A 27,993-nucleotide genomic window follows, 5' to 3' on the forward strand; every position below is an offset into this window, starting at 1 on the left:
ATTATATGGCCAGGCTAGGAAGGACTGTATAATCTGGTGAGACCCTGACAAGCCAGGCTTGCCTTGAAAGAATAGATGCTAAGCTGCAGTAATTGCTGCTGTGGGTAGAATTCACTGTTTTCTTATTTCTTACCTTTGGTGGATAAATTGAAGTCAATGAAGCATTATTGAGAAAAAAAATGAATATTTCTTCAACAAAGTAGGGCACAATAGGCCACAAAACTCCAATTTATACCTGTGCAAATCACTACAATGATTTAAATTTATATTGCTACAGCTGAAGCTTAAAAATATTAAAAACTAGCTTCTGTGTATTTAAGATGTTACAAACACCATAAGATATGCTAGAAATACCAGAAAGTGCAATGTATAAAAGAAAAACTTGATTACTGTTCAAACTGGGCATACTGCAGCCAGCACCTGATTCTAGAAATGAACAATGCTGTGCCAGGAAGTAGTCTTTGCAGTTCCTTCTTCCCACTTAGGTGGAAAAGCAGTAGCCCAACTTTTCTAATAGCAAGCTATGGCTCTGTTTTCATGTTGTGTGGGAGGTCCTGACACTGACTCTCATGCAAATGGACAAGGTTCTTCCACTGAGTTGTGAGTCAGTCCTGTCTTCACCTGTAACATTTTGTGATAGGAACGCATTATGTTTTGGAGGCTAGTGTTGAACCTCTAATCCTCTGGCTTCTCCCCTCTGACTGGACCTACAGGCTTGCAACGCTAGTAGAGTTTCGTTCTATTTACAAACTTAGTGCAAAAGGCACCATACAAGGTTTTTGAGTCTACATCGTTTTGTTGTGCACTGTGCTTAGAAGATCTATTGACAGTTGCATGTCGGGATGGTTTGCAGACCCTGTTGGTGCTCAGTATTTTGTTATGCCAACTTCCTACAACTTGTTCACCTAACTTTTTTTGTCTTTGTTGTTGCTTGCTTTTGTTTTGTTTTTGTTTGGTTTTTCCTGTTGCAGTTCTTGAGCTCTTTGTTAGTTTCTGCTTTGGAGATTTTGTGAACTGTGCTGGTAGGACTATTTCCCCCTAGGTCTACTAACGGACAAATCCATGTACTTTTGTTTGTCCTACTGTTAGAAGAGAAGAAATGCTGGGTCACATGGTATGCTATGCGCTCAGCTAAATTTAAGTAAAACTACTGGGCAGGCTGTGAAGGAGGTTTTACTAACTGACTCTCTTGTTATTTTAAGTGGCCATTCAACTAGTTTACCCCTTAATTTTTTTTTAAATTAAATTATAATTATATAATTTCTCCCTCCCCTTTCTTCCCACAACCCTTGCTACATACCACCTTTGCTCAAAAACTCATGGCCACTATTTAAGTGTTGTCATGTATGTACATACATATGTGTGGATGCATGTATGCACATGCATGTGCATCTACAACACAGCTCCTGAACCTAAGGCTTATCTAGGACCATATCTGGAGAGGAATTAGAAAGATTGTAAGAGCCAGAGGAACAGGAACTTTGCTATGAGATTTTATCTTCCAGAAATGTCAAAGATGCTATGCCCATAGTCTCATTAATATGGCTGCCTTAGCAAGGCCTAAGTAAGGCCCAAGCAAGGCACCACCAGAAACCTGCTAATGTGAAGGCTCATGAGGCCTCAGCCCTAAACAAGGAACTACAGGCAACTAAGGAATGCTGAGAGTTGAAGAAATAGTTTTGCCCAGGGGAGAGTCCAATACCAAGTGGTGTTATCCAGTACCAAGTGGCTAATCCTGAAATTATATACATTTTGCCTTTTTAGAATAAAGATATTGTGTTTTCTTTAGAGATTCTTTCTTCCCTTAATATTGGTGCCACTGATGACTTTATCATTCCCTTCCAAAGCTAACTGTCAAGAGGGTGGATAGTTCCACATATACGGTCTGTAGGCCAGGGCAGAGAATTTTTGGGGTGGAGGATTGTTTTTTCCCTTTGCCACAAATTCTCTGATTTGTTTCTGTCATTTAACTTTGAAAGTGCCTCAGGGCAGAGTGAAAGGCTAGAGGCAACAAGATGAGAGAGGTACAATTTGAGACGGGTTGCCTTTTAACTAGCTAACTAGCTGGACTTCCTTCCACCCAAATATTCTCTCTTGGGAAACACTAAGGACAATGGTATTGAACTTGACAAGCTTCTATGAAGCTTTAGCAAGGAATGTTGAATGGAAGGAAGCCACATGAATTATTAGTTGTTCCGAGGTCTGGTAATTCACTGCACAAGCAAACAGTATAGCTACATGTCTTCAGGCCCTCGGTCTGCTCTACTTGTGACTTCATGGAGCAAACTTTGTTTATTTATAGTCTGGCTTTGTTGGCACAGCATGCCTCTCCCCAGAGTCTGTCTTCTGATACCCATCCAACCTCAACTTCATCTTACACATGTGTCCCCCTGACAGCGATGCCGAGAACCTGGCCAGCATGTTTCACACTTGGTTGTTTTGTCATTTTCTTACGAGGTGAAGTGATTTCTGACAGGGAAAGTTATTTATAGTATCCTCACATCGTCAGTCAGAAATGACACACTGAAAGGGCTGCAGGCAGCTGGCGTAAGGCAACAGTAATACTCAAGGTTTTTCAGTGGGCTACCTTCCTCAAGTGGAGCTCAGCATTTGTGTTGCTAATATCCAGACTCTGAAACAACTATGTGTAACTTCTAGGAAAAACTTACATTCAGAATTTAGAAAGAAAAGACTTTCAATGATTTCCAGACATATATACTCATAGAGCAAGGGCCTATTCAGAGAGTCATGAAAGGCTCAGCTCCTGTGACAGAAAGGTCAAGGCAGACTTGAGCTTTCTCAATACAATTCTGTGAATAGGTCTGTGGAGTGAGGAAGACGCTGCTCTGAAGCCGCTGGTGATCTAGGATAAGGATGAAAGTGAGTAGCTCTACCATCAGTGTACTAAGCTGTGTACACGTGACTGCTGGCAGCAACCCACAGTTCCCACAGTTCCCATGGGAACTCTCAACAGATCCTTGATGAAGACATACACCTCACCGAAGCACCAGAACAATGCGTGGGGAACGATCAGGGAGAGAGGCTGATGGACATCTTGTAGGGAGACTCCAGGGCACATACACTCCTCATGCCCTATCAATACACACTGTCTACCTGAAGATAAGAACACCAGTTACCCAGACACATAGCTAAGGAGAATGTCTTGGTTAGCTTCAGCCGTCAATTTGAACCTAGAGTCATTCAAAGAGGGAATCACAACCATGCCTGTGAAGGACTGTCTTGATTATTAATTAATGCTGAAGGGTCTAGCTCACTGTGGGCAAAGCTGCCTCTAGGCAAGCATACCAGGGTTATACAGGAAAGCAACTGAGCACAAGCCAGAGATCACAGAGGTAAATGGCATTCCTCCCTGGCTTCTGCTTCGGTTCCTGTCTTGATTTCCTTCAGTGCTGAACAGTGACTCAGAAGTGTAAGCTGAAATAAATCCCTTCTCCCCTAAGCTGCTTTTGGTCAGAGGGTTTCATTACAGTAACAGCAATGTAAACTAGAAGAGGCAGGAAGGAAAGCACAGGGAAAGTTGATTTTAGAAACTCAAGGTGTTGGTTCTAGCCCTAGTAGCAGAGTTAAGGCCCAAACAAACCAATACTGAAAGTCAAAGACACAAGTCAAATACACAGGAAAATGTCCTTACATTGTGAAAGAACCTCTTCCTTCTAGGAGAGAGGGGCCTGCCATAGCTCTCCCCTTTAGAGACCATTAACAGGGGGGGTCTAGGCCTGGCTATGTGTTAGTTCAGCAGAATAGATGAAAATGACAACTTTGTTAAAGAATATTTGATATTCAAATATTTGAATATTTGAGCCCTGAGTAAAATTCAGATGTTTTAACATGACTGAGTCACCTAGTTTATCCCAGTCAGACTATCTTCTGAGTGAAAATATTCTCCATTGCTGAATTATTAATCTGATCTATCTCAACTAATTAACTCCAAAAGAATATATTTTCCTTCCACCATTGAGGAAAACACACACATACACACACACACACACACACACACACACACACACACAGCATCTTTAACAAAAAAAAAATCTAACATTAAAATATGAAATCAGCTGAAGAGGGTTGGGATAGCTGGTCCAGGGAGCAAGCTGAGCTTAGTGAGTATTGTGGCCTGACTCTTCATAGTTTCACCTATCCCTCTCCTAGCTTCCTACTCCATCCTATCCATGGGTCCATTCTGGATAAACTACTCTCCTGTTAGGCACACAGCAGCTACCTGCAGCTCAGCTGTGCTTATATTCAAGGAAACATGGGGAAATATCAAAGAGGAGTAATGGTGACAATTTGCATATGCCAAATAAAAATCTATAAAAATGCTTTTTAGTGAAAAGGTGAAGGCTCTTACTTAATATGGAAAGGAAAGTAAGAACTGTATGCAGAGGCTGGGAAGCTCTACAGAGTAGCATTTGGAAATGGGGCAAGTATGGGGAGTGTGTACACATCTATGTAACATTTACTACAGAATAAAATAAACTTTACCATAGGTAGGTTTGCATAGGAAAAACACAGTATACAGAACATTTGTACTTGGTGGAGGTGGAGGTAAGATATCCACTGGGGGTTTAGATCATGTCCTCTGTGAGTAATAGGGACTACTGTGGTTGTGTGTAGAACATCTCTGTATGTGTTCATGTGTCTGGGTACATGTGCACATGTGAATGGACATATGGATGTCAGCAAAGGTGTTTTCCTCATACACTCTCTACCTTAGCTGTTGAGAGAGAATCTCACTAAACCTGGAACTCACTGTCTCAGCTAGCCTGAATTGCAGACCAGTCCCATGGATCCTCTGTGCCTGCCTCCTTGGAGATGCTGTTACAGACACTTGCTTCTAAGCCTCGATTTCTTAATGTGGCTTAATGACATCTGAACTCGGGTCCTCAGGCTTGCAATAGCACCTTGTGGATGGAGCCTCATGTCATTTTATAGTCACATTCCTAAGCCTCATGTCTTTTTATAGTCACATATAGTCACATCCCAAGCCTCATGTCATTTTATAGTCACATTCCTAAACCCGTTTTCTATACTTACTGCTATTTTTACCTGAGTTGACTCCTCTGCTTCAAATAAATTGATAACCCCCCAAATCAGGTAAGGGCCCTGGGGTTGACCTGCTGTCAAACTAGGAATGCATGGAAGTGTTAGGGAGGACACTGATGATCTTTCTAGTCTCCACTCATGATCCACAAACACCGGACTTTCTTCTTTTTTTTTTTTTTTCCTGGTTCCTCATGCTAAAAAGAAAACTTCAAACCCACTTCCAGTCTTCTCACTGGACCAACCTTCTCAGTGCCCCACACCAAGCACTCCGTATTTCACAGGACAATTCTTAGTGCCTCATCAGTGTAACTTAGTAGACATTCTAGATTTGGTTCCCATGTGTGGGGCATTGGGCTATGCACAGACAGTCTGGTCTCCAGTTGAGCTAAGATGGTGAACCCCGGGACCTGGTGATGAAAATTCATCTACATGGGATGGAAGGAGTTCTCTCATGTCTCTTGGAACCCTGGATACAGTTCAAGTTACCGCCCCCTCAGTCCTCACAAGAGAAATGTCCCAAGATTCTGACCTTTAGGCTAGAGTCCTCCCCAGTTACCTAGAAACAGAATAGATAGCAGTATATCATAAGAGGGGCTGCTTGGTCCCACCTCGCTCTCTCATTCCTCTTGCTCTCTTGCTCTTACTCCTCTTACTCTCCTCTCTCCTCTCTCTCTCTTCCTCTCTAGCCTTTCTTTCTCCTTCTCTCTCCCTTCCCCCCTTCTCTCCTCTTGGCCATGGCAGGTCTCTCTCTCTCTACTGTCTCTCTTTCTTCCTGCCTTTCTATAATAAAGCTCTAAAACCATAGACTATCTCCTGGACTCAAGGCCCGCTGTGCTTAGTCTCGCCTGTGTGGGACCCTCTCTCCTTAAGCCCTCTCTCCCATAACCCCGGGACTACAGGGTGACACTCTGGGGCCCACGGTCGGGGGCTGGCCCTTGTTCACCACCCCTTCCCCGTCGAGTGGGGTCAGTGGCTTAGATGCCCACTCGGCCGAGTGGAAAGCATTTGACAGCCCTCCTACCTCTGCCTGCCCAGAGCACAGGAGCTCTGGCCGGACATGGACTCTTTCCCTCCCCCTCTTTCCCCACATCCCTCTGCCCTCTCTCCCATAACCCCGGGGCCCCCTGGTTTCGGGGGCTGCCCCTAGTTCACCCCCCCCCCCCACATCGAGTCGAGTCAGTGGTAGACTGTCTCTGTTCATCTGCCCTTACTCTTACCTGCATGGGAACCTCTCTCCCTCAGCCCTCTCTCCCATAACCCCGGGGCAACAGGGTGTCGCCCCAGGGCCCCTTGGTTTTGGGGGCTTCCCCTTGTCCACCCCCCGTTGAGTGGGGTCCGTGGCTTAGATGCCCATCTGGGACAGAGTAGAAAGCGACCGGCAGCCCTCCCACGTCCGCCTGCCCAGAGCATAGGAGGAACTCTGGCCGGACGTGGGCTATCCTCCCTTCTCCTTCCTTCCCCAGCCCCCTTTTAGTTCCCACACTCATGAGAAATCCTGTTAGGAAAAAAAAATGCGTATTGGCTCCACTTTCTTCCCTTTGTAACCCCTGACAAGGGAATATCAGTGTCCCGTATTTTAAAAAATTAAAGTCTCTGAAGTTCTATTGTCCTCATGACAACTGATTTTTATGGGGACTTGGCATATATGGCTGATTCATATAAAATGTTGGAGATATTTGGCATCTGGTACCCAGGGGAGAGTCCCACTTTTTTTCTAGACGGCTTCATGAAGAACAAACATGGCATTTCCCCTGTGCAGTACAGAGTCACATGCTGAAAACACAACAGGTCTAAGACCAACTTCTAGAATCCATGACAGTGAGCAGAATGGGTCTGGCTAAGAGGACACATGGCTTTATGTGCCCTTCATTACCTCCTCATAAAATGCTACAAACAACAAGGAACAAATAGTAAAAAACTGTCTGTAATGCAGGGGACTGCCACACCTGAAGCCACCTGCAGAGTTTCCACCCCAAGGAGAGAGCAGGGTATAGAAGTCACCCAGAAGCTTGTTCATCATACCTCACTACCCACCTCATGAGACGGCAAACCACCGTGAATGCAATCACCCACACCCTCAGGTACTACAGCCACACAGCAATGAAAGATTATATATCTGGATACATGTGCATATAAAAGATTATATATCTGGATACAGAATGCCCTCTGAGAGGCAGAAGCAGGCAAGGCTCAGGAACAAGAGTCCATGGAAGCCTAGATCTCTCGGATGCTAGATAAAGAAAGGGCCATAGGGCAGGCCTGAAGCTCTATCACTCACAAACAGTGATCTTACTGTCCTGAATACCTTAGAGGGAGGAAGAGAAGAAGGGAGAGGGAGAGGTAAGGAGGAAGGAGAGAGGGAACATTTTTAAAGAAGTTCTAAGCTACTTTGGTAGACCTTCACCTACTGCTTTCCTTCTCTCTAGAACATCTGTATAATGGCATTTTGCCAAAAAAAAAAAAAAAGGTCATGGCTTTGGGTGGTGTTAGAGAAAACATAAATAAATGTCAGATGATAAACAAACACATAGGACCGAATGAATAGCCAAATGACTGGGAGAACTCAGACAAGTGAGTATTCAGTCACATATGTGCCATACAGATCATGTCTTAGGAAAAAAAGTCCAAAGAAACATATGGCCTGCAGACTGAGAAACAAAGGATGGAAAAACAAGTCTGCCCTGGAGAAGTGGCTTGCTTTAGGTCTGGGGCAGAGAAGACACAGATGACCTTGAAGAACTCAAAACCACAGCAGGGTCACTTTGAGGAACACTGCTGGAGGCAGCTGAAGTACAAAACACGGAAAATAACAGCACTGGTCTAGAACCAAAAATAAATAAATAAATAAATAAAAGTAATGATTAATTGATTAAACAAACCAAAAGGGAAGAATAGATAAGGAAGCTCCATGCACAGTTTGACACGATCTGTGAAGATGCTGGATCCTTAGGGAAGTGCAGCCTCTCTCCCCACTCCTGAGGCACACAGTGACTGCAGTGACTTGATCCAAAGAACACAAGGGAGGGAAGTATGTGGGAAGGCCTGGAGGGCAAGAAACTTTACAGTAGAGAAACCTTGAACAGGTGATCAGGTCACTGCCAGTGGTGATGGGTCAGAGTGATAGGAAGTGATGCCTGAGACATCACTCCTCACCTCTGCCTCTCCTCAATCTACAGCCTTCAGCCAATCAGGAGGAAATGACAGAAATCTCAGCTGAGAACATTCTGTAAAATTCCTGACCAGTGTTGTAGGCATTAAATACAAAGGCAAGTACAAGGGCAATAAGGAGTAAGTGCAGTAAGTATAGCATTGTAGATGGATCCTAGGAGGGAAAGGTGCAGGCTGTGGTCAACAAGAGTAGACCCATGTTGGCTAGCGGTGCAGATTGTGCTATCCTAATGCTAACCTTCCACAGTGAGGCTTATGGTTTCTGATCCTATATGTAAGAAACTTGAAAAGGTATTGCTTCTACACCCACACAGGAAAAGTGCTAGCCCAAAAATCAACAAGCCAACTTAGATCCAGCAGAGAAGTAAAGTCACATGTCATGTCACTGACCCCAAACTGGACACATGGATGCTGGAGCCTTCAACTCTATGACAGGAGTGGCTGCAAGCTCAGCACAGCCTTGTATAATTGTTAGGAGGTCTGAGTGGGGCTAGTTCTAGGGGTCAAGTCTCAAGGAATTTAAGTTCTAGGATCTCAACTAGCTTTTCACTGTCAAGGAGGGAGGGAAAAAAAATCCCCCTAGCATATGGCAGGGAGGGACAAAGCCATTGAGAGGCACCTTCAAACATGTAAGAAAGAAGGTGAAAGACATCAAGGTATAACTACATAAGAATATCCAATGACCATAAAAGCCAAGAAATAGCCTAAGAAGATCTCAGAAGTAGGGGACCAGGGTAAAGATCATTTAACTCTATTAAAACACATACATAGGTTTTTACCAAAGGTTCATTGCAAAAGAATGTGAATATTACATGTCCTGATACTCTTTAGAAATGATAACGTGAGAATCTGGGAGGTGGGCGTAAACGAATCCTATTTATTTTAGGACAGTCAACTGATAATTTGCAGACACAAACATGATACTTGAAAACTTTAGCACTAATTTTTTAATAATCATTTTTCTTGAAGTCACACTAGTTTTAGAGGACTTATATATCATGGCAGAGACACTTTAAAGTTCAACAATTTCTTCAGTTTTGCTTTCACTTGTATTAAATGCAAGTAAAATTCAATTGAATACTTGTATTTAAAACAGTAGATCTAGAATAAACATAATATTTAAAAGCATCATGTTTCCTTCTTTTGGTCCATTTTCTTTAATTCCTTTTTATATCTATCCATATATTTGCCTATACATTTTCAAAATTAAAATAGTACTCATTAGGTAGGAACATTCATTATAGTTACAGAATGACTGGGTAACCTGTTGTTTTCTTCTATTTCTTATACCATGCACAATTTTTATAAATGAGCATGCGTCACTTTTATAGAAACAATAAAAAATGATTACTCTTTTTGTAAGTTTAAAGGAATGGTTAAATGAACACTATATGTCTTTTTTTTTCTTTTAATAACCTGTGATTTGGCGCAATTGGGTTGCAAATCCTAGCTCAGCCAATCACAGGTTATACAATTGAGAGCAACTTGCAGAACATTCTAGTTCCTGGTCTCATCCTCTGTTCCAGTCAAGGAACTGAGCAGAGATATTTATGTTTCCACTCTGCTGAAACCCTGGAACTCTAGTGCTGGTGATTAAAATCTCTCCACAGTGAGCTACAAGGGACACTTCAGACACATGGAGGGGTTTACCTATTATCTTGGCTACACTGTATTGCTCTCAAGGAGTGCATCTTACTTCCCTTAAAACTTTCATACCATTCTCACTTCAAGTGAGGCTCAGATGTGAGTGAGAATGAAGCCCAATATAATAATGGAACGTGTTAGTTTTTGAGAGGTTATAAAACAGAAGAAGGACAGTCACAAATGGTGACTCAGGATTCATGAGAAAACTCTCAAAATGGCATCCTTTCCGGCTATAGCCGCTGGCCTCCCAGCAGGAGTGGGAAATGGTGAAGAGGCATTTGAGCTCTTCTGGGAAAATTGGATATTAAAGTTAAAAATGATGACTGAGGTCAAATAAATTGGGTGTTTGTGGGAGATATGATAGGCTAGAGAGTGCTGGAAGAAATTTTAACAACAGCTCTATGGCCTACTTTGCATAATTATGAAATTTGATTATGCAGAGCAAAACACTGGAAACAGATGAAGATTAAAATAGCACTTTTTCTTTTTTGGTCTGAGAGAAATAATAACAAAAACTTGCTTTGCAATTCAGTCAATAAAACATTCTAGAGACAAAAGGAAGAAAATTAGGAAAATGAAATTAATATATGGAGGCCTACTGACTTCTCATGGAATTTGTCTTTCTCTTAGTACATGAAGAATCCCCAAATCAAGTAAGCAGCTTTGCTCTGATTAGTCAACTAACACAACTGCATGTGTCGGGTTCAAAACAGTGCTGTGCGAAGAATATTCATGAGAGTAAAATGATTAACAGTCACACAGAACTAGCGTAGACACTTTATGTGCTATGTAACTCCAGTTTAGAAGGCTATAAACATCAAGTAGCTATATCTACATTCATCTGTATGCATAGTAGATATAAAACCAGAATTCTGTTAAACCATGACATTTCTTACTGATCAGAGTGGACATTTCATTTGTATGATGGTTTTAACTTTTCTCTTTCTGATTCCCAGTGAATACACCTAGTCTAATTTTCTTCAAAGTCATCAGACTCCAACTCAGGACTCAACGTTTGTTACAGTTGGCCAGCCTGCTGCCATCAGAATGGCAAGCTAAATGTAATAGAAAAGTCTGCTTCTATTAAAAGCTTTCCCCTCCTGGCCAAGTCCACTTTTGAGTTTGGAGTCCAGAACATCTTGGAGGTAACAGAGAGAGTGGGGTTAGGTGAGTGGCATCATTATTACTTCAGATAGAAATAATGGCAGCCTAAAATGTAGGAAATAAGTAATGAAAAGCTTAGCTTATGTTTTGTGATTTTTTTTTTTAACAATAAAGCAGATAAAGCTGAATCACCAAAGAAAAACTGAACACTAAAAAAGTTGTGGAGTTCTTACTAGTACAAGGAAATCAAGTGACTTCTATGAACATGTGTATGTCCATTCTTTATTTCCTAGTCAGCTACATTAAGCTACCCACCTAGCATTCAAGTTTTAAAGACTGCAGGGAAAAATGGAATGTGGCCCTTTCCTTGGTGAAGTCAACTCCAGTTTGCCATTTACAAAGAAACCTACCTGCATAAAACTGGCAGCTTTTGAAACAGCCACACCCTGCAGGCTTATGGCTATAAATTTCAGCCGCCCCAGCTTTTGAGAAATGCAAATAAAGAAAACTCATCGAAAGGTTGCCATAACTCTCACAGCTGACTAGAAGGAAGCATTTTTGACTACTCAAAATAGCAGCTCCCAAGGCCTTATAGGAACAGCTGTCACTGAGAAATACACTCACAAACAAATAAGCAATTCTCTCCCAGGTTTGATTTGTTAGTGGCATGAAGCAGCAGCCTTTCGGGAGTACGGGGCCACCTGCAGACCTCTGATGGGGTGGCCTGTACCCACTGCACACAAGATTTATGAATCTAGGCCCTCTCAGACTCTGGCACATGCTGACCCTTGTGACCCACCTACTGCAGGAGAGCAAGGCAAGACCCGTGGGTGGCTCAGTTAACATCCCAAGGAGTACAAGTCACTAACACAAACTGCTCTCATCTCTCCAAAATGCTGCAACACCGAGGCAGTGGGCTTAGAAATGTAGACAGGGTGGCATGGCTTCTGGCTATATTTGGTATAGAGATTAATTTTCCCACATACACAGTCTCACTCTTCCCTATGCTGGTGTCAATTTCATTCAGGCGTGAACCAGTGAAGACAGACTGATAACATTCATGTATGTTACAGTAATTTTTGAAAGTAAGAAATACAGTCAGATCTGTGAATATTAAATACTGTGTTTTCAAGAATAAATAAGTTAGATTCAGTTCAATGCTTGCATTTCCCACCTCTTGCTATGATGTTAATTATCTCTTTCTAGGTCTGAAATAGGCCAGAACTTGTCACTGTACTGACATTCAAAGAAAAGGGCACAATTCCTGGTCATCTAAGTTAGTAGTCCATGGGGAATTGCTATGAGCAAATGTTTAAAAATTAATTTTGTGACATTTTGTCTCATTTACAGAATTATGCAACTATTCTCTTGTTTAGTAAATACAGAAACCGAGAGGGAGACACAGGATGAACATGAGTCGAACAATCAGCACACATAAACCATGTTCATTTAAAGTTCTTTGTATGACTTTTAACTGATTTCTGTCTGAGTACTGACTTCTTATTTCTAAAGTAAACACATGGGTTGCTCAGTCATGAAGGCCCCTTAGAATGTAGATTTCATACTCTGAAAATAGTTTCTAGTTGTAACCTATCTATCTTTCATTGCTACAGAAGACAGGACAACACAAGCCCACATCTCTAGGGACTCAGGAGTTCTTTACTGTTCATGCTGTGGCCTATCTTTGTCGTTAATGCTGAGACAAAGAGTCAAGGCACTCTCTCACTGGTTACTGGCTCTCACTAAATAGCATTAGAGACCTATGAAACTGAACATTCAACTAGGGCTGCCAAGATGGGCATGAAGGGAAAAGCAGGTGGTATCTTAATTAGGAGCTAAAGAGCCCATCCAGAGGAGGCTGCTGTGTTACTACATAAACATAAACATATGGATCCTGCATAAAATTTACAAAGTCAGGATTTGCTAGTCTAGGGTCTCTTTCCATATATTTTAGAAAACCATCCCAAGGCAATCCAGTTTCTCTGAATTCAGGTCTTTCTTTCTCTACTTATCTTGTAAGCAGTGACTTTAACACCAACTATTCACCAAGCCAAGAGAATGGCGTGGTGTAAACCACTCAGTTGGCTACCTGGGACTTGGATGATAACAGGGCAGGTCAGAAAGCTTCTATTTTTGACTACATAGCTATTTGCTATTTAAAGATTCAAGGAGGCTGACAGCTTTGTAAAACTGAATTCATTGAAAGCTTACTGGATATTCCCGTGGCTACGGTTGGTAGCATTATAATTTTGGAAGTGAGTACATCTGCAATTTTTTGTACTATCCGTGGGATGCTGGATATAAACCATTTAGAATACACTGCAGTGATGGATGGTCAATATCTCTCCAACACAAATATGAGGCCAATAGCTAGTTTCTTTTCTCATCTTTATTTGGTGCTGCTTTGGGGAAATTACTTGGAAAATGAAGGTGAGAAATGGTTCTATAAGCACAAACTGAAGGTCCACATATGAATTAAATAACCTCATTTCTGTACTGGCTAGTTTTGTGTCAACTTGACACAGCTGGAGTTATCACAGAGAAAGGAGCTTCAGTTGAGGAAATGCCTCCATGAGATCCAACTGTAAGGCATTTTCTCAATTAGTGATCAAGGGGGAAAGGCCCCTTGTGGGTGGGACCATCTCTGGGCTGGTAGTCTTGGTTCTATAAGAGAGCAGGCTGAGCAAGCCAGGGGAAGCAAGCCAGTAAAGAACATCCCTCCATGGCCTCTGCATCAGCTCCTGCTTCCTGACCTGCTTGAGTTCCAGTCCTGATTTCTTTCAGTGATGAACAGCAATGTGGAAATGTAAGCTGAATAAACCCTTCCCTCCCCAACTGCTTCTTGGTCATGATGTTTGTGCAAGAATAGAAACCCTGACTAAGACTATCTCTGTTTTCTTCCCTCCACTGGTACCCACTGGGCACCAAATGAAGAGCAGAAGGCACAAAACCCAATTTTTCTAACACAGTGACCTTTCTTTTTTTTTTTTTAAATATTTTTTACATTTAAAATGTTATCCCCTTTCTCGGTTTCCACCCTTCCCAGGAACCCCTGTCTGCCCCCCCCCCCCAGCTTCTACGAGGGTGCTCCTCCACCTACCCACCCACTCTCGTCCACCTACCCACCCACTCCCTCCTTCTTGCCCTCGATTCCCCTACACTGGGGCATCTATCAAGCCTTCATGGGACCAAGGAACTCTCCTCCCATTGATGCCTGACAAGGCTATCTTTTGCTACATGTGCAGCTGGAGCCATGTATACTCCTTGGTTGGTGGTTTAGTTCCTGGGAGCTCTGGAGGGGATCTGGTTGGTTGATATTGTTGTTCTCTCTATGGAGTTGCATCTAGGATCTTCAAGATTTTATAGTCTCTGGTGTGAAGTCTGGTGTAATTCTGATAGGTCTGCCTTTGTTACTTGACCTTTTTCCCTTACTGCTTTTAATATTCTTTGTTTTGCACATTTGGTGTTTTGATTATTATGTGACAGGAGGAATTTCTTTTCCGGTCCAGTCTATTTGGAGTTCTGTAGGCTTTTTTTGTGTTCATGGGCATCTCTTTCTTTAGGTTAGGTAAGATTTCTTCTCTAATTTTGTTGAAGATATTTACTGGCCCTTCAAGTTGGGAATCTTAGCTCTCTTCTATACCTATTATCCTTAGGTTTGGTCTTCTCATTGTGTCCTGGATTTCCTGGATGTTTTGGGTTAGGAGATTTTTGCATTTTGCATTTTCTTTGACGGTTGTGTCTTCTGCCTCTGAGATTCTCTCTTCTATCTCTTGTATTCTGTTGGTGATCTTTCCTAGATTTTCTAACTCCAGGGTTGTCTCCCTTCATGATTTCTTTATTGTTTCTATTTCCATTTTTAGATCTTGGATGGTTTTGTTCATTTCATTTGCCTGTTTGATTCTTTAAGGGGTCTTTCCTGTAATTCTTTAAGGGGTCTTTGTGTTTCCTCTTTAAGCGCTTCTAGCTGTTTACCTATGTTCTCCTATATTTCTTTAAGGGAGCTTTTATGTCCTTCTTAATGTCCTCTATCATCATCATGAGAAGTGATTTTAGACCCAAATCTTGCTTTTCCAGTGTGATGGTGTATCCAGGGACTATGGTGGGAGAACTGGGTTCTGATAATGCCAAGTAACCTTAGTTTCTCTTGCTTATGTTTTTACACTTGCCTCCTGCCATCTGGTTATCTCTAGTGCCACCTGCCCTCCATATATCTGACTGGAGCCTGTCCTTCCTGTGATCCTGGTCATGAGAGAACTCCTCAGAGTTTAGCTGTCTTTGAGATTCTGTGATTCTCAGATCCTGGAATCCTGAGATCCTGGGTGTGTCAGAGCGCCTGGGAGTTAAGGTGCCTCTGGGACCCTGAGATCCTGGTGTGACCAAGCTCCTGGGATCCTGAGATCCTGTAATCCTATACATTTTAGAGTGCCTGGGAGTGAAGCTTCTTATGGGTGTTGTGGGACTGGCTGTGGAGTTCATGCGCAAGGTCTGCTCAGGGCATCTGCACAGACTGGAAGGAACCTGTGCCATTGGTCAGGAGGTTGCTGGGCTCCTAGATCCCGCTGGTCCCGTTATTCTTGGTGTTGGGACAGATGCTGTGTTCTCCTTACCTCTGATCCTATGATCCTGGGAGTGGAGCTTCGTCTGGGAGTTGTGAGACTGGCTTCAGAGTTTGCGCCCAAGGTCTTGACCTACTAGTTTTACTTGAAGATTCTGAAATTATTTTTCTCTCACTCAGCATTATAAAAAGAAAGGAGATCCTTTAGGGATGTATTTGATAAAAAAGGATTGGATTTGACTGCAGAAAAATTCTGTAACTTACTGATCTTTAAGTGATGAATTAGTTATGGTATAGATAGGAAGCCAAGCCTATTATATGTAACCTATTTTTTACCAGGCATGGACATCAGGAGTTCACTTAGTTCTTGCTTTGATTGTGTGTGTGTGCGTGCATAATTTTATTTATTTACTTTTTCCATATGAGTATTTTGTCCATATGTATGTGTATCATGTATATGCCTAGTGTCCAATGAAGCAAAAAGAGGGCACCAGATCTCCTGAGATCTAGTGAGACTGTAGTTACAGATGGTTGTCCATGTGAGTCCTAGAATTGAACCCAGGTCCTCTGAAAGAGTGGCTATTGCTCTTAACTGCTGAGTCAGGTCCTTGACTATATATTTTAAGACACAGCATGTCTAATTTTCATTGCTCATTCTTTTGCCTCTAAGCAGCATAAGACAAACTGGCTTAAGAATTATTTCTAACCAAGTTATGCTCTAACCAAGTATGTTCTAACCAAGTATGTTCTAACCAAGAACATTACAAAATGATCCTCAATCAATTCCAATGCTTAATTACTTTCATTGGAAGATTCCACTGGGTTAGGGCACACATTTTAATGTCTGCTGTAAGAAACTACCTTAGTTAGGGCAAGGCTTACCCACCAGAAATCTACTTCTGGAGATGGAGAAATTCAAGAGCAAAGTGAAGCAGACCTGGTGAGGGCCTGTTCATCACAAATGCCTCCTTTGCTGTCCTCCCCTGGTAGTACAGAGGAGCTAAGCATCCTGGACTCGCTTTGTTAGGGCATCAATCACCTTCAACTGGATTTCAACTTTATGGCTTAGTCACCCCCCAGAGGTCCCAGTATAATATCACTAAATATGGAATAAATTTTACACATGAATGTTGGAGGGCACAAATAGTCAGTCTGAGGCAATTTCTAGAAGGCTGGGCAAGCAGAAGGGAATGAACACCAAAAACAAAGTCCTTTAGAAGGCTGGGCAATAGCCATGACCTTTGAACCTACATAAGCACCAGTTCTCTCCATGGCCCTAGGGATTATAGATTTATGGCCTATAAAAAGTTGTTCATGAAACAGATTCTGAGCCTAGGACAGCTGCCCACAAAGCCAGAAAGGAGGCTATGCCAGGCCTCTGCTATTCATTACAATGTGTGAAAACTGATGTGCCTTTAAAAATTTGTCATTTTCTTACTAGCTTCTTTGTGAACATGGTTTTTGGGCTTAAGACTGCATCAGGACCCAAAAGTGTACATCCTGGCCTCTGGACATAAACAGTATTTCCACCTTCTTCCTAGAGGAGCAACTGAACATGGAAAGGAACATAGTTTCTGAGGGCACAATTTGGCTGATAATTAAAAGCACAGTCATTTAGTAAAGTAAAAGTCCATGACTTTCATATATACACAAACAGAGCACTATGGAAATGGTCTGTGTGATGAGATATGAAAAACATGCAATCTGGCGGATGCTGCATCATCCTTCAGAGCTGCCTGCAGTTTATGGGGAGGTTACTGTGATCTACTGCAGACTAGCTGTGGCATCATGATTTTACAGACATGGAATCTAAAAACATGGCATTTAATTTGATTAAGATTCTGTACAAGGTCAATAGAAGAAACAAAGTCAGGAGGTACTGTTAGACTGCACAATACAGGTCAGTACATCATGGGGGCAAACTAAGGAGTCAGGCTGTGTGCAATCTGGAAGAAAGTGCTAATATTAAAAAAATGCATAAATAAAAACAAAATAACAATTGTACAATCTCCAAATAACGCAGCATCTTCAGTGGGAAGACAGCCCACTTGTTCTCTGAAGGGAGCAGGATCCACCTGGGGTCTGTCCTATGCTAATGTGCTGCTCCAGGGTAATAAAGAGGAGAAAGGAGCCAGGCCTTGTGGGTCTTTTAACCCCAGAACTTGGAAGGCAGAAGCAGGTGAATCTCTTGAGTTTGAGGCAGAGTTTGACACAGAGAAACCCTGCCTCAAAAACCTAAATAAATAAATAAATAAATAAGTGAAAAAATGAATGAACGTACTTTCATTTTTTTTCTTTCAGAAAATTTGTATTGTCACTGTCTTATAAGAAAAATCTTAAACCTTTGTTTTCTATCTTTTCACCCCAAACCCTCCATTTCTTATTGTTTTATAGAATCAAGTGGCTTAATTTGGTAAATTGGTTTGCTTATAAAAACCCTTGGTTCCTTCTGCTTTGTTGGTGACATGTCAGACCTCTAGTGATCAACAGCCCCTTATTGTTGTTATTGGCTTGCTATGCACATGTCTATCTCCTTAAAGAAAGATTACAATAAATAACTGGTCACAGTAATGGGGTTATGTGGGGAGATGTGATGAATAATGGTTAAGGAATTTGAAGATACTTTCCCAAGGGTGATGGTCATTGGGATTCTCACTCTGCCTGACTTCAGAATAGTCTTCCTTGGCTTTATATTTCCATAAGTCAACTATTTAAGGACAACTGAACAATAATACAATTTCTTCACAGAAAAAGTTTTACAAGTGATCAGAAGTCATAGATATGCCTTTGAGTATCCAGAGAAGGACACCCCTCTCCCCCCGCCACAAAAAAAAAGGTCCGGGAATTTGTCTAATGAATTCTGGAAATCTGAAAAGATGCTAAGTCAACTTAATGGGCAATATTGCCCAAGCAAAAACTGACATTTATCCCAGTAAGATACTTCTGGACTAGAGGAGTGACAGTTACCCAGGAGGAAGACACAGCTTTCTCCTCCATATGAGGTAAGTCCACCTCCATGTATTTTGTAGTGGCTATGGAAGTTCTGCCTGTGAAGTTTTGCCTATAGAAACAATGATTCCACTCTAGCATGGGAGCCAGGCCAGAGATACTCATTATCTACCCATCACTCAAGTGTGGGGGCCTTCACCTGTAAAATGTGGGGCTAAAGGGCCAGCTACTAGACAGCCTCCTGCACCAATTGCTATAGAGTTCTGGAGTTTCTACCCTGATGGACAATGAGAGGTGCGAAGGCTGGGGCTTGATGCTGTGGTAGTCCATGGGAGCCTGTTGAGCTTAAAGTTATAGATAGATACTGCAAACAGATACCTGAAAGGCTTAGATTAAGACAACCTTCAGAGAAGACTGGTCATATTTACCATGTATAGTGATGCATACCTTTAATCCCAGTACTTGGGAGGCAGAGTCAAGTAGATGACCATGAGTTTGAGGCCAGTCTTGTCTAAATAGTAAGTTTCATTCAAAAATTTCATTCAAATCAGGGCTGGAAGAACCTCAATCCTCACCTCTACCAAAACCAGGCAAACTTTGGTTTCGTTTACCTTTCTCAATCTCTAAAGCACGGACTTAGGATCTATTATTTGAAACCAAAAAGAAGCACTGAAACAACCTCATCAAAATCTCCATAAAAGGAACTGTCACATCCAACTATTTTGGAGTCTGTGCCCAAGAGAACATACTCCAGAAGGGAATGTGAAAGAACAGGATGTAATTTTAGACAAAGTTCCAAAAGATTACAGGCTGTAACTAAAACTGAAGTTTTAAGGTGTCAAAAGATTATCTTAGCGAGTGTATTACAGATTCCATATATTTTGAATTCCACTGTACTTTTCAACTTTCTTCCAACTCAATCAAAATGTTGGAGCATTGTAAAGAGTAAACTTAGTGCATGTGTATCATTCTGAAACCTTATCATTGAACATAGGTGAAGATAAGAATAGTTTTCTAACTCTACAGAAAAATGAGCCCAATGTGGTGATGGAGTGGGGTAAAGAAAATACATCCTCACATATCTATGAAACTCGTGTCCATCAAAGAGAATTCCATGGTCCTGGAACAGCAATCCCGTGACTTACCAGAAGAAGCCATGTTAAAGTCAAGTGCCTGGGATAGAGTTTTCTGGTGTTTTCAGTATTTGAAAGTAGGAGATTAAGATTAATGTTATAGACAGAGAGGAAAACAATACACACAGACTAACAACAGAAATAATGCCTGACAAGTATCCAGCAAACAGGACTAATCTTGAGATGCAGCAGACACTTAAGGAATAAAATGATGGGAAGCCAAGCTGCACAAAAGAAACCCAAATTTACTAGAGCATACAGAGCAGATAGACAGTCAACTCTATCCGGAAGCTCTTAAGTGGAAACAGTTGCTTTACTTTGATGGGATAAGATTAATATAGAATTAGAATAAAGCACTATAAGAATTTCAAATGTAATGTGATTCTTTCAAATTCTAGCTTTTAATAGTGTTCATTTAGAAACAGGAGATGAAGATGGATATAGTGGTACATGGCCATCATCAGAGCACTGGGGAGGTGGACACAGGATGCTCCAGGTCAACCGAGGCTACACAGTGAGACCTCATCATACAAGTTGCTGTCATTCACATTGCTCCTCCACAATGCTCCCCCTGTTCCATCCCCAGCTGGTAACAGCACTGAGTGCTCAGTCAGAGGGAGAGTGACAGAAGGTGAAAGCACCACACCAGGCCTACAGTAGGTGTACAAGGCCTACAGTAGGTGAGCATCTACATAATGTCTAGTTGTGGCAGCTGAAAACCACACTGGTGCCACCAAGGCCTCCCCTGCCACATGCCATGTTTTCTAGTCTCAGACCACTGCTCCTGTGATCTGTTCTCTTTGAAATGCACTCACACATGTGTCTCAGCGTCTCCTTCATAACTAATGTATTTTGTCCTCAGGATAAAGTAATTATAAGCCACAAAATTGAACTCAACACAGAAAAGCAATTTCTGTTCTTGGTTCCCATCTCAGTCCTGAGGCTGTGTTTAGGAAAGGGCCCCTGTGAACACAAGTCAGGAATATAATGGACTGAATACTGAACCATTGCTAGGAATTAAAACAAAAGTAAAAGAAATGGCCTTGCAATTGCTGATCTAAACACCGGCATTTACTTTTGGAGAAGTTCATATATCTTCCTGCAAAAACTGCCAACTTATCCTTCGTCCTCCTTGACATATCCAACTGGGTGTTTAAGAATATCTTCAAATTTAATCTATAAAATATAATTCTGGATTTGAGCTTCCTGCCATCCTAGCAATCCAGTCTCCAAATGAGTATTCAAATGACCTTTAGAAAGTGACACCAGGGCACTGTTACCTTGTTTTATCACCAATGGCTTCCCACAAACTAAGAATACAGCTTAGTACCCTAAGTGATCATGATGTCCATCTCCGTCCTCACCTTGACCTCATGGGCCATTCATCTGAACCCACCCCATGGCCTTTGTATCTGCTTTCCATGACTTAAGATGACTCAGTTCTAGAAGTTTGTGCATGGCTTCACAATATTCAGGCCTCAGACTCTATTTCTTTGAGTCTTACCTGGTCTGCCTGGCTATGTTTCAAATACAGTGCATATTCGATGTACTATTTGGGGACTTTAGAGACAGTATGACAATAAGCAAAATCTATGCATTATTAAAGAACTGACATAGCAATTCATAACCAGGAAGCTAATAAGCTACAAGGTTCACTTTAAAATCAAGCTGTTCTATCTATGTATTTAGTATTTGTACAACAATGTCCCTTTTTATTAATTTGGGACAGGAAGGTAAACTTCATGACTAAACTTGATATGGTTACTTCTGGAATGAAACCTTTTGAAAATAATGAACTATATAGTGCATACTAGAAGTTTCTCCAATCTTTTAAAGATGACTAATATAGCAGCAGAATAACAGAACTTCGAAGATGGCTTAATTTTATCTGGATTACCTTGACTCTTCAAATCAAGCAAGCATTCTATTTAAAAAAAATTCCAAGCTGGGCGATGGTGGCGCACGTCTTTAACCCCAGCACTTGGGAGGCAGAGGCAGGCAGATTTCTGAGTTCGAGGTCAGCCTGGTCTACACAGTGAGTTCCAGGACAGCCAGGGCTACACAGAGAAACCCTGTCTTGAAAAACCAAAACAAAAATAAATCCAAAACAACAACAACAAAAAATTCCCTCTCATTTCCTCCCATTAAGAGAAGGTAAAGCCATGGCAGTGTTAAAGAACATTGGTTCACTCATGTGAGCCAGACTGGAGTAAACTTTCCTTCTAAAAAGTGATTCATCACACACTAGCATTTGATAGACAGTGGGGGGAAACATTTAGTGAAAGTACACAGGATGAAAAGTGACTGTGGCTGCAGTAAGTTCAACCCTGAATTCCTACAGGGCTGAAGCTCCACACAGCTTCTTCTGGCTGAAGCAAAATTATTGTCAACATCTGAAAATACAATTCAGACTAGCAAGCAACATTTTTCTTTATGTAAATGTATTTTAAAATCCAGTATGTTTCCAAAAGACAGAGATTATTAATTTAGCAATACACTCTAGGTATCCAATCTATGCAATACATTCTTGCTTCTAGATTATTTCATGTCACTAACCTTCTCTCCATTGTTTGATGGTAAAATAAATCTCATGACTTAATTTCTCATTAAGTTGAGGCCTAAGCAGGAATGGACTTTTCCTACCAGAAAAAGCAGCAAATCCGCCCTAACAAATGTGACACTGTTATATTTTAGTAGATCTTTTCTTCTCTTCTTCTCCCCTCCCCTCCTCCCCTCTCCCCTCCCCTTCTCTGTCTCTCTTCTCTCTCTCTTCTCTCTCTCTCTTTTCTCCCCTCTTCTCTCTCTCTCTCCTCCCTCTCTCTCTCTCTCTCTCTCTAACAGCCTTGGCTGCCATGGAACTTACCATGTAGACCAAGTTGGTCTAGAACTCACAGAGATTCACCTGCTCCTGCCTCCTAAGAACTGGGATTAAAGGCAGAGGTCACCATGTCAGACTCATGTTTGTAAATCTTATTGTTTAAAACTTGTAAGTGGATTAAGCCGCCTCAAGTAAACCATACATTTATGTAAAGGCTGTGCTTCAGTTACTATTTATGATTTTCCAAATCTGTGTTCAGAAAATCTGCCAGTTACAAGAGAAATGTAAAGAGGACAGAATGAAGACAGTAATGTTGACAGATGAAATAAGGTGGTGGGATCCAGTGTTGAGAAGCTGAGAGAAGGAGGTGCTGCTAATGCCATCAGCTCAGTTTCCTTATAAAATGTGCGCTCTTAATTGGCAATAATGATTTCATAACTCACCTCTGCATACTTTAGCTTCAATGTTTTATGCATTTCTCGAAAACGACTGTAGCGCCTGAATACAGTCCATGTCTCATCTAGGACAGAAATCTATTAGCAAAAAAAGCAAAAACAAGTCAGCATTAATTACAACAAAAAAGTAACTAACTTTTAAAAACATAATTTAAAAATTAAATTAAAAATGATTAGCATGTAAAATGTCTCCAGATTGAAAACATTAATCTAGCTGCATAAATACAATTTATACATAGTAACAGTGTCCTATTAAACATGCATCTTCTGCAGCCATGTCTTGTATGTCTTATTATGAGTGGTACCTATGGAAAGCTAGGACCAGAAGATTACCTCTTAACATATTGCAAGAATTGTACCTGCCACCAAGTCTGAAGACCAGAGTTCTATCATCAAGACCCATGTAGCGGAAGAAGAGCTCTGACTCATGAAAGTTGTCCTTTGATCTCTACATGTAAACACATGTGCCCATCATTCTCATTCCTCTCTCTCTCTCTCTCTCTCTCTCTCTCTCTTTCTCTCTGTCTCTCTCTTTCTCAAACACACACATACCCACACATGCTCACCCAAATAATTTATATACGAATACGTACATATACACATACATATATATGTTGGGTTTTTTATATACCATATATACATACATACCCTGAGAATATATTATTATTATTATTATAGATATATGATATATATTATAAGAGAAAAAACTATCCCTTAACTCTCCAATAGCTGGTAGAATTCCAGAGGATATTCTTTTGGGTACAGCAATATGTTCCATGTAAAATGTCTAGTTTGGGGCACCAAAGGATACCACAGTGGACAGAAAGGAAAGACAAGAAGAGGACAAAGAACTAAGGAAAACATTTCATTGTGTTTGTGACTACTATCTTAAATACACAACAGTTGGCTTTCTATCTCTCCAGGGAGAGAACTTCTGCTGTCAACTTTTCCTAGTCTCCTGGGGTAAAAGCAAGCACCACAGTCCATCACTGCCACCAGCAGCTGGCATCCTCAGCAGCCTCCGGAGGCACAGCTGAGCACCACCATCAATCTTACTTCTCAGCTCTACTTGCCACTGTTCTGAGCTCTAGACCACAAACCCAGCGTAAAGACAACCTTCTCCGGATGTTCCATGGGGATGTCCAATTCAACTTGATATTCTCCCATCTAAAGACACTGTACCACACTCAACATACCCAGGCAACTGGAAGTGGGGCAGCCATCCTCAGCTGTCCTTCTTGTAACATCCCCACATCTGAACAAGGCAGTGGGGCTTACCAGGACTTCACCCTGCCTTAGAAAATGACCTAACTCTGTACCTGGCACCCACTGCCAGCAGAGGTGTGGGAAATCTCAATCTGCACATTAGAGAAACCACAGGGCATCAGTGGAAGAGAAGCCACAATGAAAAAATACCCAGGTAGAAAGATTCCAGAGGAAGTGTCTTGAATCCTAGCATTGCCTCAGTCACTCAAAATGAGCTGTTTCGTTTGTGTGTGTATGTGTGTGGGGGGAGTTGTACAATGATGAAGATTTTTATTATTAGGCTTTTGAATTTGCTTTTCTGTTAACATTTTTTTTCTTCTCACGAAGTTCTTTGAAAACAAGTATCTCATAAGAACAAGTGAGTTGTTAAGGAGGTGACAATGTAGGTGCTCTTCAGCTGTGGCATGCCACACTGGTATGCTAGGCACTCCAGCTGAGGGACGCTGCTCCCTGCAGCCAGGCTGGAAGGTCTTGCTCTTCAGATCCTTGCTCACTAGACCTTGTAGAGTCAGGGCTGAGGTCCCGGGGCAAGGTCGGCAAAAGCAATAGGGCAGGGCAGGGCAGGGCAATAATGACCTGGGTTGAACAGGAACTGGGCATCCAAGGGTGAATTAGACCAGAGAGGAGGCCTCTCACTTCCCACATGCTGGTGGTATAGTGATGCCAGAAAAGGCAGAGCTACTGGCTCCATGATGTGTGAGTATGAAGATGTAGGAGGTCTGAGGTGAGGTGAGACATGACTGCTGGTATGAGAAAATCACCAAGGAAAGTTGTCGCTTTGTCTGTAACTCAGAGTCCAATGCGTCCTTCATTGGGAGCATTTCCACCAGACCTCTCAGACTCACAGTGGAGCACTTGCAAGATCTAGCAGCACTTCAGAATGTAGCAGGAGCACCTGTCAATTCAGCCTCCAGTACAGAATATCTACCACCTCTGTTCTGACTGAAGGTGACTCCTCTTGCTGACCCACAGCCCTAACAGACCATCCAAGTATAAGCCAACAGAACACCACACTAACACTGCTCATCTGCACCATGTGTCCTGAGCCTCACCTGTCCTAAGCAGCAAAGGTCTCAGACCTCCATTTCGACTCTCTAGAACACTAGGATGCAATCCATTCTGTTTCCAGAGAAACACATTAATTCTCTTCTCTAATACACCAATGTATTTCCTGTGTCACATTATCCTCATAACCACCTAAACAGTCTACCACTATGCCATTTGCTAGTCCTCCACTGTGTCTTCCATTAAAACACACTTCTATTAAAAGGCTTACTTATGATATCATCAATTTATTTCTTCTTGTTTTCTCTTAAATCCACACTAAAATAGCATTCCACCAGCACCTCACATTGCTAAGTCCATGGGTTAATTCTTCATCATGCCCTCAGTTCATCTTGGGGAAGAGCTGGCTCACTCTTCCTGCTCACATTTTCACTTGGGTTCCAAGATGCTCCTCTTTTCTTTATCCTTTCCTTTGCTGGGACTTCTCATATCCCTGACCTCTAAATACTAAATGCAGCAGGGTCTCATCCTTGACCATGTTGTATTTTCTACCTGCACACTCTCCTGCAGTGATCTCACTGCTCTAATTTACATGCCAGGACTCCCTGGATGCTCTTCTTCTACTCAACCTAGACTTATCTATCCTACTTCTTACATGGACATCTAAAATGCACCTCAAGCTCACCAAGTTGCAGTTACTAAAATTCATCATACTCACCCTCATCCTCTCCCCGTTTCAGTTAAATGTCATTCTGCTGATTCAATCCCAACCGGGGTGTCCTCATTAATGTTCCTCTCTTATACCTTACATGCAGCCCGCCAGCAAACCCTCTATTGTAATTATTCAGAATGTGAATCTGGCCATACTTCACCAGGTCCATCATCCCTACCTAATTATTTTTGACAAATTTTAATGTTGGTCCCTTGACTTGCCTGTCTCTCTTCTTGTTCTTCATTCTTTTGTTAAAGGGGTCTTGTTAAACACTGTCAGGTGAGGCTATTTCTTTGCACAAATGTAACACGGCCCACAGCATCCAACTCTAGTGAGGTACAAGCTGGAGTTCTTTCCCTGACCTGCTCTGTAATCTCCTTGGGCTCATCTAAAACCTCTCCAGACTCCAGGCTCACCTGGAATATATTAGATGTGTCCCTACAAGTGTAGCCTCAGGGACCCAGAAGTTAGCAAGAGTGTACACTGCAGGTGTAATCTCAAGGAATGTGTGCTTTGATCTCCTTTAGAAATGTTTGCACTGCAAACATCCACATGAGTAGTTACCTTGATTCCTTCTTCATGTCTGCTCTCAAGCCACACTGTTAGTGATGCCGTCCCATCATATCCCATCTAAAACTGCACACCTTTCTTGACCCTGCTTTTTCCTCCCTTTTTGTCTTGAATTTTGGAATTAGCAAAATCTGAGTACCAAAAAAATAAATAAATAAATAAAAATGGCGCACTGTTATCTTAGTTTGGTTTTTCTTCCTCACTAAAATGTGAGTTCTAGGAAAGCCATTCTTTTACTTTCTGGTCGGAGCCCCTTAGAAGAGTATGTGCCACACAGGAGGCATCTTAAATACCAACTGGAATATCGAGCACCAAGATAGACTTGTCTTTAATACCCTCCAGCTCTTTAGTGACTTTAAAATGGAATATATGTTTTAAAATTTTCTCCAGGAAAAAAAGGCCTTTAAAAAGATCAAATAAAACTAGAATGAAGGAACCTGGGCACTGAAGCTAGGGTCCTCTAGCCTATACTCTTCTTCTGTGGCTTTCACAGCTTAACACCTAACCACTGTTTGATATCTCTGGTGAGAGAAATGGCACACCACATCCACATCACAACTTTGGGTAAGACTCCTCCTTCTCATGGCAGCCCTGGTATGGTGCCTTGCTAAAGGATTCCAACTCCTTTAACTGCGTACTATAAACTCTATGACAGGCACAGTGCCAATGGGCATTGGACGTTGAGATGGCAAGGGGAAGCTGTGAGACCATTCCTAAGGCTGCGCCCCAATGTATTCAACTATACCCGCTTCATTTTCTTGGGATTAGTCCTTAGTGCTTAGAATGGAGGCAGTGTGCTTCCGTGGCGTGCATGTGGAAGGAAAGGGTTGGACAAGTGAGGTGAGGACTATGCTTATCTATGTCTTCATAGTCACACCGGGCTGAATGAGGTCGTAAGTACCAGAGGGATCTGTCTAGGCACTTATTACCCAGTGACTGCAGAATAACTCTCGCAGCAGAAATGTTAAAGAGCTCAGATGTAGCAGTAGTAGAGAGTATGCCGAGCATGCACAACACCCTTGTTTTGGTCCCTTACGCTGGACAGTAGCAGAAGGGGTAGTGGGGTGGAGGGAGGGGCTGAACAGTGAATATCATTATTGGCACATTCTGAGCAATGGATAATATTTTTACTCCATATCTTAGCATTTTAATAAGCTGACCTACATGCATCAATAATTTTTCCTCTCTATATTTAAGTTCACTATCTAAAGCAGTCTGAATTAACTGAAGTACAAGCCTCGCTTAGAAACGTGTTAGAAAAGTATATTCAGAAGTCTTACCCACGTCTTTGCTCAGAACCCAGTGACTGGGCTTCAACATCACTCCCTGCCCAGGTTTCTGGTATAGGTACAATCATGCCCCAACTCCCTTCTAGCACCAACTCTCTCAGACAGGATTCAGAGCCTCTTCTAGCTAACCCTATGTTACATGTCTAACACCAGCTCCCAGGGATGAAGAATCTCTCCTCACAGAGAACTTGTAAACACAAAATATGGCATATTTACATTGACCTTCCGAATGAACTCATGGGGACCACACACACCTTT

General features: G+C 41.9%; 1 protein-coding gene across 4 annotated transcripts in view; it reads right to left on the reverse strand.

Annotated features, from left to right (window-relative positions):
- The window catches only part of Kif16b (kinesin family member 16B), a 283,270-nt gene that overhangs the window by 31,068 nt on the left and 224,209 nt on the right, over positions 1-27,993 (reverse strand). For all 4 annotated transcript variants that reach the window (XM_006498819.4, XM_006498818.4, NM_001081133.2 and 1 more), the window contains one exon: positions 22,882-22,971. In XM_006498819.4, the coding sequence (XP_006498882.1) occupies positions 22,882-22,971 (90 nt within the window). The remainder of the gene's footprint in view (positions 1-22,881; positions 22,972-27,993) is intronic.

Source organism: Mus musculus, chromosome 2 (assembly GCF_000001635.26).
Source record: "Mus musculus strain C57BL/6J chromosome 2, GRCm38.p6 C57BL/6J".
NCBI lineage: Eukaryota > Metazoa > Chordata > Mammalia > Rodentia > Muridae > Mus > Mus musculus.